General features: G+C 38.3%; 3 protein-coding genes across 4 annotated transcripts; 2 read left to right on the forward strand and 1 right to left on the reverse strand.

Moving 5' to 3' along the window:
- Nucleotides 1–58: 58 nt before the first annotated feature.
- Nucleotides 59–1,529, reverse strand: LOC116707333 (neuropeptide B). Its single transcript, XM_032544660.1, has 2 exons — nt 1,162–1,529; nt 59–407 (listed from the first exon to the last, which is right to left on the reverse strand). The coding sequence occupies exons 1-2, from the start codon at nt 1,414–1,416 to the stop codon at nt 279–281; spliced, it is 384 nt and encodes a 127-aa protein (XP_032400551.1). The 5' UTR covers nt 1,417–1,529; the 3' UTR covers nt 59–278.
- Nucleotides 1,530–2,057: 528 nt separating this feature from the next.
- On the forward strand, nt 2,058–6,658 carry LOC116669428 (B-cell receptor CD22). Its single transcript, XM_032499312.1, has 9 exons — nt 2,058–2,266; nt 2,342–2,692; nt 2,770–3,027; nt 3,159–3,413; nt 3,898–3,985; nt 4,952–5,000; nt 5,294–5,418; nt 5,507–5,563; nt 5,647–6,658. The coding sequence occupies exons 1-9, from the start codon at nt 2,224–2,226 to the stop codon at nt 5,669–5,671; spliced, it is 1,251 nt and encodes a 416-aa protein (XP_032355203.1). The 5' UTR covers nt 2,058–2,223; the 3' UTR covers nt 5,672–6,658.
- A 105-nt stretch (nt 6,659–6,763) lies between these two features.
- Nucleotides 6,764–10,428, forward strand: LOC116669429 (B-cell receptor CD22). 2 transcript variants are annotated; one of them, XM_032499313.1, is made up of 9 exons: nt 6,764–7,317; nt 7,396–7,746; nt 7,833–8,090; nt 8,222–8,476; nt 8,664–8,757; nt 8,840–8,900; nt 9,178–9,299; nt 9,379–9,438; nt 9,530–10,428. In XM_032499313.1, exons 1-9 carry the CDS (start codon nt 7,263–7,265, stop codon nt 9,564–9,566), a joined length of 1,293 nt encoding a protein of 430 aa, XP_032355204.1. In that variant the 5' UTR covers nt 6,764–7,262; the 3' UTR covers nt 9,567–10,428. The 2 variants fall into 2 exon arrangements, with proteins under 2 accessions (XP_032355204.1, XP_032355205.1); XM_032499314.1 differs by having other exon boundaries at nt 7,193–7,317; nt 7,682–7,746.
- Nucleotides 10,429–10,937: the final 509 nt, after the last annotated feature.

Here is a 10,937-nt window from a genome sequence, read left to right on the forward strand (position 1 = left end):
AGATCAGAACAATCATTACACTGTAATATGTTTTGTATTCATTAATTTCAACAAGGGCTGCAATATGATTAATTTATTAATGAAAACTCAGATGTATCTACATTAATACTTTAACAGCTTAAAGTTTGTAAAACTGGTTTATCATGAAATCAAAATTGGTGAAGTGATGAATGAAAAGTAGAATATCTTCCATCCAGTGCAACATTAGTGTTAAAATGAAAGATGGAGAAATGTACAGCATTTTTCCATCATCCAACCCAGCTGTTGGGCTTCACTGCTCAGTCTCCTGCACAGTCTGCAGTGTCCAGAGTGAGGAAGACTTCCGCTTGGCACTTAAATGAACCTTTGATTTCCTGGAAGAGTTCACAGCTCTGCAGGTTTGGTGTAATGTCTTTGATGCAAACAGGCTGTTGGGAAGGAACAGAGAAATTGTTAAATTACAAAAATGTAATCTTTAAATTCTGAACACTTCAGTCATTGTGATGTTCGATATTCCTGCAGACAACACTAATCAAGAGTTTATTTATATGGACCTCATCTCAAAAGTACTCTGTCACCGTCATTGTCAATATGATAACTAAGCACATTTACCGCCCAGTGTTCCCATTTCATGCTGCTTTTTCCACAGGGGACTTACTGCACTTGACATTTTGGACAGTTTTTGTTTAGTAGTAACTTTGATAAAGATTTTACATATTTAATATAAATGTAATTCAAAGTTAAATCCGACCGTTCTGCTTATATTTCACTTAACTGCTGTTAGATTTATAATGTGGCTAATGGATCTGCATAGATTTTTAAATTGATAAATCCGACTTTCTCAGGTTCAGTAGTGCTGACTGGACAGCTCCTCCACGACTGAAATGATCCGGGAGTCCCGGGAAAGTGAATTTGTTCTGCTTAAACTATATATAACGTTCATGTGAGTACAATATTGGGCCCTTATATCTTTAGTTTAAAATCTGAAATAAAATGTAGTTTCCAGCCTTTTTATTTTAAAGATAGCAAATAGCTGATGTTTTATATTTTAAAGAGAAACCGGATATTCAGGTTATTAAGGTCAAAAATGTTAAATGATACACTTTAGCGCTCTTGCGGTGAGCTGCCGCGTAATGGCATCCTGCCCATAGGATACGTCGATAAAAATCGATCTCCACTCACAATAGTCTTCAGGAGGAAGTTGTGCGGAGGGTATTCAGGAAACGCGCTGTTGGTCCCCAACTCTTCGCTGTCTGACGGGTCCGGCTCGGCTCTCCTTCCGTACGGTGACCTCCGGATACCGGACAACAAGCCGGATGCCCTGCCCACCGAGTAGCTCGGGCCGGCCACCTGCTTGTACCAAGCCTCCGTCGGACTGCAAGCCACCAGCACGGAGATCACCACCACGGAGAACAGGAGTTTAGCGGGCATCTCCATGTCGAGCACTGAAGTTTAGTCCTGCGCACCTCTGACTGACTGGTGGTTCTCGATGTCACCGCTCTGCTTCAGTCTTTACTGGGACCCCGTCATCATTCTCGCAATGTCGTCAAAACTGTCCCGGAGGGGGCGATTTACACACGGACACACGCACACACACATGCACACCTACCTCAGAGAAACCCAATCCTCCGGCGAGCTCTGTTTGAAATATCAAATTCTGTCATAAAATCTAATTTTTGAAAAGCAATTGTGAAGTCTTCATGTGTGCTGATATAAATTAAGGTATCTGTTCAATTACTCGAACATTGGAAAATAGACCTACTCCCAAAATGTGTACAGAGATGACTTGGCTAGAGACAATGTTAGCATATATCCCTGTTAAGTTTTTTTTTTTTTTTTTTTTAAACCATGCAGCCATATTAAAAATCAAATGTAAAATGGATTTTGTGACAACTATGGTATGACCACAACAAAGCAAGATGCAGTAAGACTGCCGGTATGCACAGGACTTATGTTTCATGCACTGGAGTCACACATCTAAACAGAAAAAGCTGAAGGGGAGGACTGAGTGCGATGCATGTGACCTGATTTCATAGGCTGAAAACTTTCCTAAAGAAACCAAAGACTTCATTTTCTCCACTACAGGAAGCTGTGCTTTTAGTATGTAGATTAAGAAGCAGATGAAGGAAAGCAACAATTTATTCACTGTGTATTTTGAGAAAAGGCCATTGACAACCCCTGCACAGCATTTTGCAAACATTTTAGGATCAATTACAACCTTGATGATTTGACTTGATTTGTAACATGTGCATTGTGACGAGGACACTGATGCTACTCTTTCTGGCTGGTAAGAACAACACTTATATCTTGTTTACTGTTTTAATTAAATTGTTTAAAAAATGTTTGAATCCATATCTTTCAGGTGTTGTCTGCAATACATGGAACGTGGTATACCAACCGCAACATATCTGTGCAGTGAAAGGCTCTTCTGCTGTCATTCCTTGTTCGTTCTACTATCCTGATAACCTGAGAGTGAAAAACGTCATGTGGGGTCAAGTTAAGTCTCATCCTTTCAGGACTCTCTTCATTTCTGACAAGAACTTAAAAAAAGTCACTACAAGATTCCAGTACATTGGTGACAAACATCACAATTGTTCTTTAAAAATACACCAAGTGGAGCATAATGATACAGGAAAACACGTCTTCAGATTTAAAACCAACGACAAAAGCGGCAAGTGGACTGGTAAAGATGGCTCAACATTAAAGGTTGTTGGTAAGTTTTCACAATAAAAAAATATTGTGAATCTTCTCAGGTTAAATCTAAAGCAATAGCTTACTTTGCTCTTTTAGATTTGAGCATTTCGGTGACAAAGCCTAATGGAAACAGAACAGCAAAGGAGGGCGACTCTGTGAATCTGACCTGCAGAAACGGCTGTGATGGCGGGAACCTTTTATCTACTTTCACCTGGTTTAAGAATGGAGAACCCATAACTGAGGGACCTACACTTTATTTAAGCAACATGTCCTCCACAAACTCTGGAAACTACACTTGTTCTCTGAAAAGACACACAGCAGCATCTTCAGGAGTCATACACATTGATGTTGAATGTGAGTAATGGACACAAAATCAACACTTGAATGAAAAAGAAATAAAAATGATGTGATTTAGATAATGAAAATGAAATCTACCAATTTGCGAAATGATTTCTGTGGCAGTTAACAGCTCCAGTTTTTTTCAGATAGCCCCAAGAACACATCAGTGTCTGTCAGACCATCGATGGAGGCAGACGCCGGCAGCAACATAACCCTGACCTGCAGCAGCCGTGCTAACCCCCCAGTGGAGAATTATACCTGGGTTAAAATAGATGACGGCGATATAATGGATGTTGGAAAAGGGCCTGTGTTCATCCCTGGTGATGGTGGCCAGTATTTATGCAGTGCCAGCAACAAACATGGAAGCCAAAACTCTTCTGTTGTTACTTTAAAAATCAAACGTAAGTGGATTTTTATTTGCTCATATTACCAGTCCTTTAGTGTCTTTCTCTAATTTAACTCACGATTCTTTGACTCTTTTGTTTTGTTGACATTGACTTCATCATTGCTTGGGGTCCTGCTGACCCTACTGCAGTATATGTACAAATTATAATAATTGCTAAATCAACCATTGTTTTTCTGAAAATACATACTGTATATTTCTGAATTTCTAAGTCGTGTGCATATAACAATAAAACCGTGTAATTAAACCAAATGTAGTATGTAGAATTTGCATGGACAAATGTAAAAGGAAGTTATAGTGGTGTTCCTAAGGTTTGAAGTGAATATATATCCCAGGGAATACTTATGTGTGTTATAACACATGACTCCAAATAGGGTCAATTGAATTAATCCCTTTTGTAAATAATTTTGTGCCTCATATTTTAGGACTTATTGAACAACAAGTCATTGAAACAACTGTAACACACTGCCTTGATTTTACAGCATACTGGGCAACGTGTTCCAGAGATGTACTAATCATCGCTACTGTTGCTGCGGTCCTGATTGGGATTACCGTTACTGCCGTCAGAAGGTAAGCTGTATTTGTAGCTCCTTTTCTGACATGCACCAGACAAGTATGTAGAATGAGTGATAATACGTAAGTATAAGTCATGCATTCAAATCTTACTTAAGCAAAAGTATACATGTTTTATAAGTAAAAAATAAGTAGCTCTTTTAAGTGTCAAAAGTAAAAGCACTAATTATGCAGAATGGACTTTGTTACCATATTGTTATTATTATTATTATTATTATTATTGTTATATCTTATTGATTTGTTAATTCAGATTTAGGTATAAGCAACATTTAAATGTAGCTGGTCGAGATGGAGCCAATGCCAATTACTTGTGATATTGTTTGCCAGTTTGATCAAGCGTAATGCACCATATCTCTAAAGGTATCAGATGTACACTACCGGTCAAAAGTTTGGGGTCACTTAGAAATTTCCATTGCACTCCATTATAGACAAAATACCAGCTGAGGTCAGTTGCATTGTTTTTTTAACCCGGTCAGCAGTTTTCAAATTACATTATGTGCTTACATAATTGCAAAAGGATTCTCCAGTGTTTTCTCAGTTAGTTTTTTAAAATGATATCAGATTAGTAAACAGAATGTGCCTCTGGAACACTGGATAAATGGTTGCTGATAATGGGCAATGTAGATATTGCATTAAAGATCAGCCACCCACTCAGATCAGCTGGTATTTTGTCTATAATGGAGTGGCATGGAAATTTGCAAGTGACCCCAAACTTTTGACCGGTAGTGTATGTTCCGTATGTAAAGTCCTGAAGGATTATGACACAGGTTATGCTACCTGATTAGGTCCTGTCAGCAAAATGGATCAAAATCATGTTTTGGTTTTCACTAAACATGACCTGATGTGGCAGAATTAATGACAGATCACAAATAAGAATCCTTGCACTGTGTTATTCATTGCTCAGAGGTCTGCAGATGTATATCACGATCATGTCTTAGCAAAGATCACATTTCTTTTTTTCAGACTCCACAAAAAAAAGACGTGGGTACCAGAGACAGAGGAGGACATGCAGGTGACCTTTTTGTGGCATACATATACAGTACGCTCCATACCATATAACAATTAGGGCTGGGAGTTTCTCAGAAGTTGTCTGCAGCCCAGTTAAGCAGGTAAAAGGCAAGTCTAACCCACATCCTAAATCTCTGCTCGGTGACATACCTTGATGGACATCAGATAAGAGAAAGCAGAGGTTGTTTTGGTTGTGTGGGTGAAACAGAAGCTCATAACAAAAACATAAAGGTAGAATTTAAAACACAAGGAGGGAATTGTTCTACACTAATTAAAATTGTTTTTGATTGTATGCAGAATACAGACTATGTCAACTGGCTGCCCTGTGACAGCCAATCACAAGTGGGCGATCAGTATGAGGAAGCAGCCACAGAAGTCGTCTATGCAACTGTACACTTCACCAGCAAAAGACAGTCAAACATGTGAGATGTTTTTCAACTTCATTTGATCAATTTTTTCCACGTTTGATGCATTGGAGGCACGTGAACTGACTGACTGTATCGCCTGCAGGCAGCAGCAGACGGACTCCCATAATAATGAAGATGTGGTTTACATCACAGCGTGCAGGTGAAGCTCAGGAAACACACATTTAATGAATGATTATTTGCATAAAATGGCTTCAGTGCAAACATTTTTATTCTCTTTTTCAGGCACCAACTATCAAACCCTTTATAGATCAAGCCTCCCCAATTTGAAATTAAACCCTCGTCGTTTTGCAGTAATACGTGGGTTTTGAGGGTATTTGGTCTCTCATGTTTTTCTTACTTATTACAAATCTGTAAGATGTGCTGCACATGCATTGCCGTAAAGATAAATATTATAAACCAGATGAGAAAAAAAACGTGACAAGGCATCTTCATGAAGGTACAATTTAGTGTGTAAATTAGTTTTTGTTTTAAGACATGTTCTTGTATTTCTTTCACCTTTCCTCTGTGTCAAATGTGTTTGGATCGTGTGTATGCACACACTGCCTTTTAAGTTGCTTTCTGATGCTCAGTGTTTCTATAAATCACTTTAACTCCTGTTTTGTGCTTTTGGCACTGTAAAAGTTCATTTACTTCCTGTAGTCTTTAGTTCCAGAGCATCTCAGGAGTTGTAAACCTGCACTACTGACATGACAGAAATATGTGAAATAAATACTTTATGTGAGATACAAATTATTATATTGAATAAATGAGAGCAAAACAAAAACATTGTCACCTTTGTGAAACTAAATGTGTCCCTGCTGTTTAGTGGTTTTTCTTTTCTTTGATGCAATGAGATATACTCACCAGGTCCACTTACACATAACACACACCACATAGAGTCATGCACTGCAAAAACTACGTAATGTTTAAAATCTCTAAAACACACTCTTTAACATAATGTACCAAGAGAATGAGGTGACTTCACTTGTTTCTAGTAATCTAGGAAATTGATGCAGCAGAAACAGAAATATCCTCTTCTTTATCCCACACATTCTTCTTCCTCGCAAAACGTGCCTGCATTACCCACGATGCAAATCTATTGCTGACATTTTGATCATGCAGAGCTAAGAAGTGGACTTCAGGTATGATGAGCTCACTTCTCTTCAACTCCACACCTCCAGATTCTTTTCATTTTCAAACATTTTCACGCTGACTTAAGTGACATCATTTGAGGCAATTTCTCAGACTTCGCTCAGTTCTCTGGAGCCACAAAAGGCTTCATACATCTTTTTCACATGTGCGGTGCAGTGGTCCTTTTGACGTGTAAAGTTGAGTTTAATAGATGATGATGTGTATTGGTAAAGTATATAACAAGGTACAGGTTCAACAATACTGTAGTTTCTACTGTAGTTCACATTTTGCATGCACATAACACTTAGTGGCAAGTTATCAAAAGTAAACATGGAAAATGAATACGGCTAAAACATACTTTAAGAACAGAGTACAGTCAATACACTAACTAGTGACACTTGGTTGTGTGGTGTTTAAAAAATGTCACAGTACCTTTGACTGCTCTGCCCACAATAAAGCAACATTATTAGTGTGTGCTGTGTGCCATTTCCTCTATGCAGGGCCTGGTTTCATATGTATACCGTTCAGGATCCGATTGAAGCTGTGCATTGAGTCTGTGGTGTGAGTGACCTCATTTCAGGGGCATAGAATGTTTTCAAGAGACGATCCAAAACGGTACATATGGTACAGTACAGGAAACTTTGGTTACAACATGACACGCTAACTATGTGAAAACAATTAAAGTTGCCTGCAGAGTTTTTGATCTGAAAGTTTAAAATCAAATAGAGATGTGTGTTGAAGGCAGAAACCTGACATGGACACCGATGCTTCTGTTTCTGAGCAGTAAGTACAACATTTTACTCTCATTTAAGGTAGCATTTTTATGTTGCAATAATGCATGCATCAATACATTTGTTTCAGGTGCTCTTTGCAGTCAGTGGGAAGTGAATTATCACCAGCAACATATCTGTGCAGTGAAAGACTCGTCTGTTGTCATTCCTTGTTCATTTTACTATCCTGACAACCAGAGAGTACAAAGTACCGCATGGGGCCATGAAAAATATGATATTTTTAATGGTCCTTTCAATTTTGACAGTGAGTTGAATGAAACAAAAAAAAGATTTCAGTATATTGGTGACACAAATCACAATTGTTCTTTAAAAATAAACCAAGTGGAGCATAATGATACAGGAAAACACACCTTCAGATTTACAACTAACGACAAAGAGGGCAAGTGGACTGGTAAAGATGGCTCAACATTAAAGGTTGTTGGTAAGTTGTCATAATAACACAATCATTGTGAATCTTCTATGCACTTTAATCCATAAACAAACTGAAGCTGTACTTTGCTCTTTTAGATTTGAGCATTTCGGTGACAAAGCCTAATGGAAACAGAACAATAAAGGAGGGCGACTCTGTGAATCTGACCTGCAGAAACGGCTGTGATGGTGACAATCTTTTATCTGCTTTCACCTGGTTTAAGAATGGAGAACCCATAACTGAGGGACCTACACTTTATTTAAGCAACATGTCCTCCACAAACTCTGGAAACTACACTTGTTCTCTGAAAAGACACACAGCAGCATCTTCAGGAGTCATACACATTGATGTTGAATGTGAGTAATGGACACAAAATCAACACTTGAATGAAAAAGAAATGAAAACGATGTGATTTAGTTAATTAAAATGAAATCTACCAATTTGCGAAATGATTTCTGTGGCAGTTAACAGCTCCAGTTTTTTTCAGATAGCCCCAAGAACACATCAGTGTCTGTCAGACCATCGATGGAGGCAGACGCCGGCAGCAACATAACCCTGACCTGCAGCAGCCGTGCTAACCCCCCAGTGGAGAATTATACCTGGGTTAAAATAGATGACGGCGATATAATGGATGTTGGAAAAGGGCCTGTGTTCTTCCCTGGTGATGGTGGCCAGTATTTATGCAGTGCCAGCAACAAACATGGAAGCCAAAACTCCTCTGTAGTTACTATAAAAATGAAACGTAAGTGGATTTTTATTTGCTCATATTTAGTGTCTTTGATAAACCTTTGCTTGAACAGTTTTTAAAAAAAAAAAGTGGAATTGAAACAATCATTTTTAAACAAGTAGATTATGTGTCACATCTTTTGACTTTCATTTGACGACTTCATTGTTGTCTCACAAAGCTAAGCCACTGCCTTTGTACACAGAAGATTGGACATTTACCAAAGATGTACTTATCATCGCCATACTTGCTGCTGTTTCTGTGCTTCTGATTGTGACCATTGTTTTTGCCGTCAGAAGGTAAGCTGTATTTACACTTTATCACTAATATAGATCACAACAATCATGCGATGATGCTCACAAGTCTTTTAATGTCTTTCAGACTCAACAGAAAAAGGACAAGAGCACCAGAGAGGAGCGAGGAGTGTGAGGAGGACATCCAGGTGGGACCACCATTATATTGACTATTTAAAGATCGTTATGGTTCTATTGTGTTCTAAATTTGTACGTGAGTTATAGCTGCGTGAGATCCTGTACATTACAGGTTAACATGCTAGTTGCACGGAGGTTGTCTACAAACATGTTAAGCATGGAAGCAAGTTCAACCCATGAGGTTATTTTTCTTGTGTGTAAAACGCCATGCAGTAGAACTGAGAACTGAATGTATGAGGAGAGTATGTTCTACACTAATTCATTATTTTTATTTTCATGCATATTCAGAATTCAGTCTATGCCAACTATCCTGTTTTTGACAATAACCAATCACAAGAGAGAATTGGATGTGAGGAACAAACACTAGAGCTCATCTACACAACTGTTGACTTTCACACCGAGAGAAAGATGTGAGATATTTCATGTTACCTATTTTTCCAAAAATAGTTTATGTTGCATTAGAGGCACTCATCGACTGTTCGCCTGCAGGGAGCAGCAGGTGGCCTCCCACAACGATGACGAAGGTGTGGTTTACAGCACAGTGTGCAGGTATAAAGCTCAGCAAGTAACTATTTATCTTTAATATAAGATTATCACCAAACAGGGCAAACGTTTTCTTCTTTGCTTCTTTGTTTTTTAGGAAACTCTTGAACCCTACATATGTTGAAACTCCCTGATTGGACAACAAGCACATGCCGTTTTGAAGGAAAAGGAAACAAATTGTGGCAAAATATTACAAACATACACATACAATACGAATACATTTTCTTTGTCAATGCTAATTCTTGTTGATCAAACTGAAGACCAAAAAATGAATGTCAAATGTTAAAACTCAAGGTTACATCAAAGAGAAAAATAAAAGTTAAGTTGTATTTTTTTTTTAATGCATGTGATCATATTTCTTTCGCCGTGCCTCTGGATCATACAGCATGTGTGTGGAGGTGCACCCGCTGGCTCTTAAGTTACTTTCTGGTGCTCAGGGTTTTACAAATAAGAAATACTCTTGTGTTGTGGTTTTGGTACTGTGGAAGTTCATTTGCTGTTGTTTAGCACCTTAGGTTTATAAGAGTCTTTTAGTCATGTATTACTCAACCAGGCCACAGACAATTGGAGCAGGTTCCTAAAAGATGGAAATATGTGAAATAATTGAAATACAGACATTGTGTGAGGTACAAACTATTATAATACACACATGTGAGAAAACAAAAACATTATACAGCAAAAACAAAGTTTTTTTCAGGGAAACAAGTTAACTCACGACTCATTCAGGTTCAGTTGTCTTTCTTCCTTTTGATGTAACACTGTGTCATCACATTACATTTTGAATACTTCATAACATCTGCCTGATTGCCCTTCAGGGCGTCAGTGATGGATGTAGAGGAAATAATACACCTTCACATTTAATATGCAAACATTCATCATTGATAACTATAAGCTACCTGCCATTCAATGCAACCTCTTATTTGCCAAAACAATTTGGGCAACAAAATAGCCTTGACATGCTTCTTCTGTAATTTCTTGTATCTGAGACAATTAAAGACTCTCCAAACAGCTCTTACTGTTAATCTGATGATTTCCACTTGTGCGGTTTTATTTTTAACTTGACTTTTTTTTTGTTTTGCTATAGGGCCAGGACACTCTCTCTCTCTCTCTCTCTCTCTCTCTCTCTCTCTCTCTCTCTCTCTCTCTCTCTCTCTCTCTCTCTCTCTCTCTCTCTCTCTCTGCAGTCTAAATTACCATGACATACCTGCACAAAATGAACCCGAAACACTTAAGATACAGTAGGCGTTACCAGAAGATAAGGTGACTCTTTTTTTGGGGGCACAGCATCCAGATGCATACGGTTGAAATAATAGCTCAATGGCACATTGTTACACAAAATCCCAGGTTATTCTGCCCTCTGCTGACAATTTAAGAGCATAGCATTCTAAATAAGTTAGTGTTGAGCCTTCATTACTCAAATGAACACAACTCTCCTCAATGGAGAAGTGGGTGTCATGTGAGAGCTGTAGAGAGACACAGCTCAAACAGGATCAAAGTTCATCCCA

This window comes from Etheostoma spectabile, chromosome 19 (genome assembly GCF_008692095.1).
Source record: "Etheostoma spectabile isolate EspeVRDwgs_2016 chromosome 19, UIUC_Espe_1.0, whole genome shotgun sequence".
NCBI lineage: Eukaryota > Metazoa > Chordata > Actinopteri > Perciformes > Percidae > Etheostoma > Etheostoma spectabile.

Coding starts and splice junctions, on each gene's coding strand:
- LOC116707333 (XM_032544660.1), bottom strand. CDS start 1,416: ATGGAGATGCCCGCTAAACTCCTGTTCTCCGTGGTGGTGATCTCCGTG. Junction 408..1,161: donor ACTTCCTCCTGAAGACTATT/GTGAGTGGAGAT, acceptor CCTTCCCAACAG/CCTGTTTGCATCAAAGACAT.
- LOC116669428 (XM_032499312.1), top strand. CDS start 2,224: ATGTGCATTGTGACGAGGACACTGATGCTACTCTTTCTGGCTG. Junction 2,693..2,769: donor CTCAACATTAAAGGTTGTTG/GTAAGTTTTCAC, acceptor TTGCTCTTTTAG/ATTTGAGCATTTCGGTGACA. Junction 3,986..4,951: donor ACCGTTACTGCCGTCAGAAG/GTAAGCTGTATT, acceptor TCTTTTTTTCAG/ACTCCACAAAAAAAAGACGT.
- LOC116669429 (XM_032499313.1), top strand. CDS start 7,263: ATGTGTGTTGAAGGCAGAAACCTGACATGGACACCGATGCTTCTGTTT. Junction 7,747..7,832: donor CTCAACATTAAAGGTTGTTG/GTAAGTTGTCAT, acceptor TTGCTCTTTTAG/ATTTGAGCATTTCGGTGACA. Junction 9,300..9,378: donor TTTCACACCGAGAGAAAGAT/GTGAGATATTTC, acceptor GTTCGCCTGCAG/GGAGCAGCAGGTGGCCTCCC.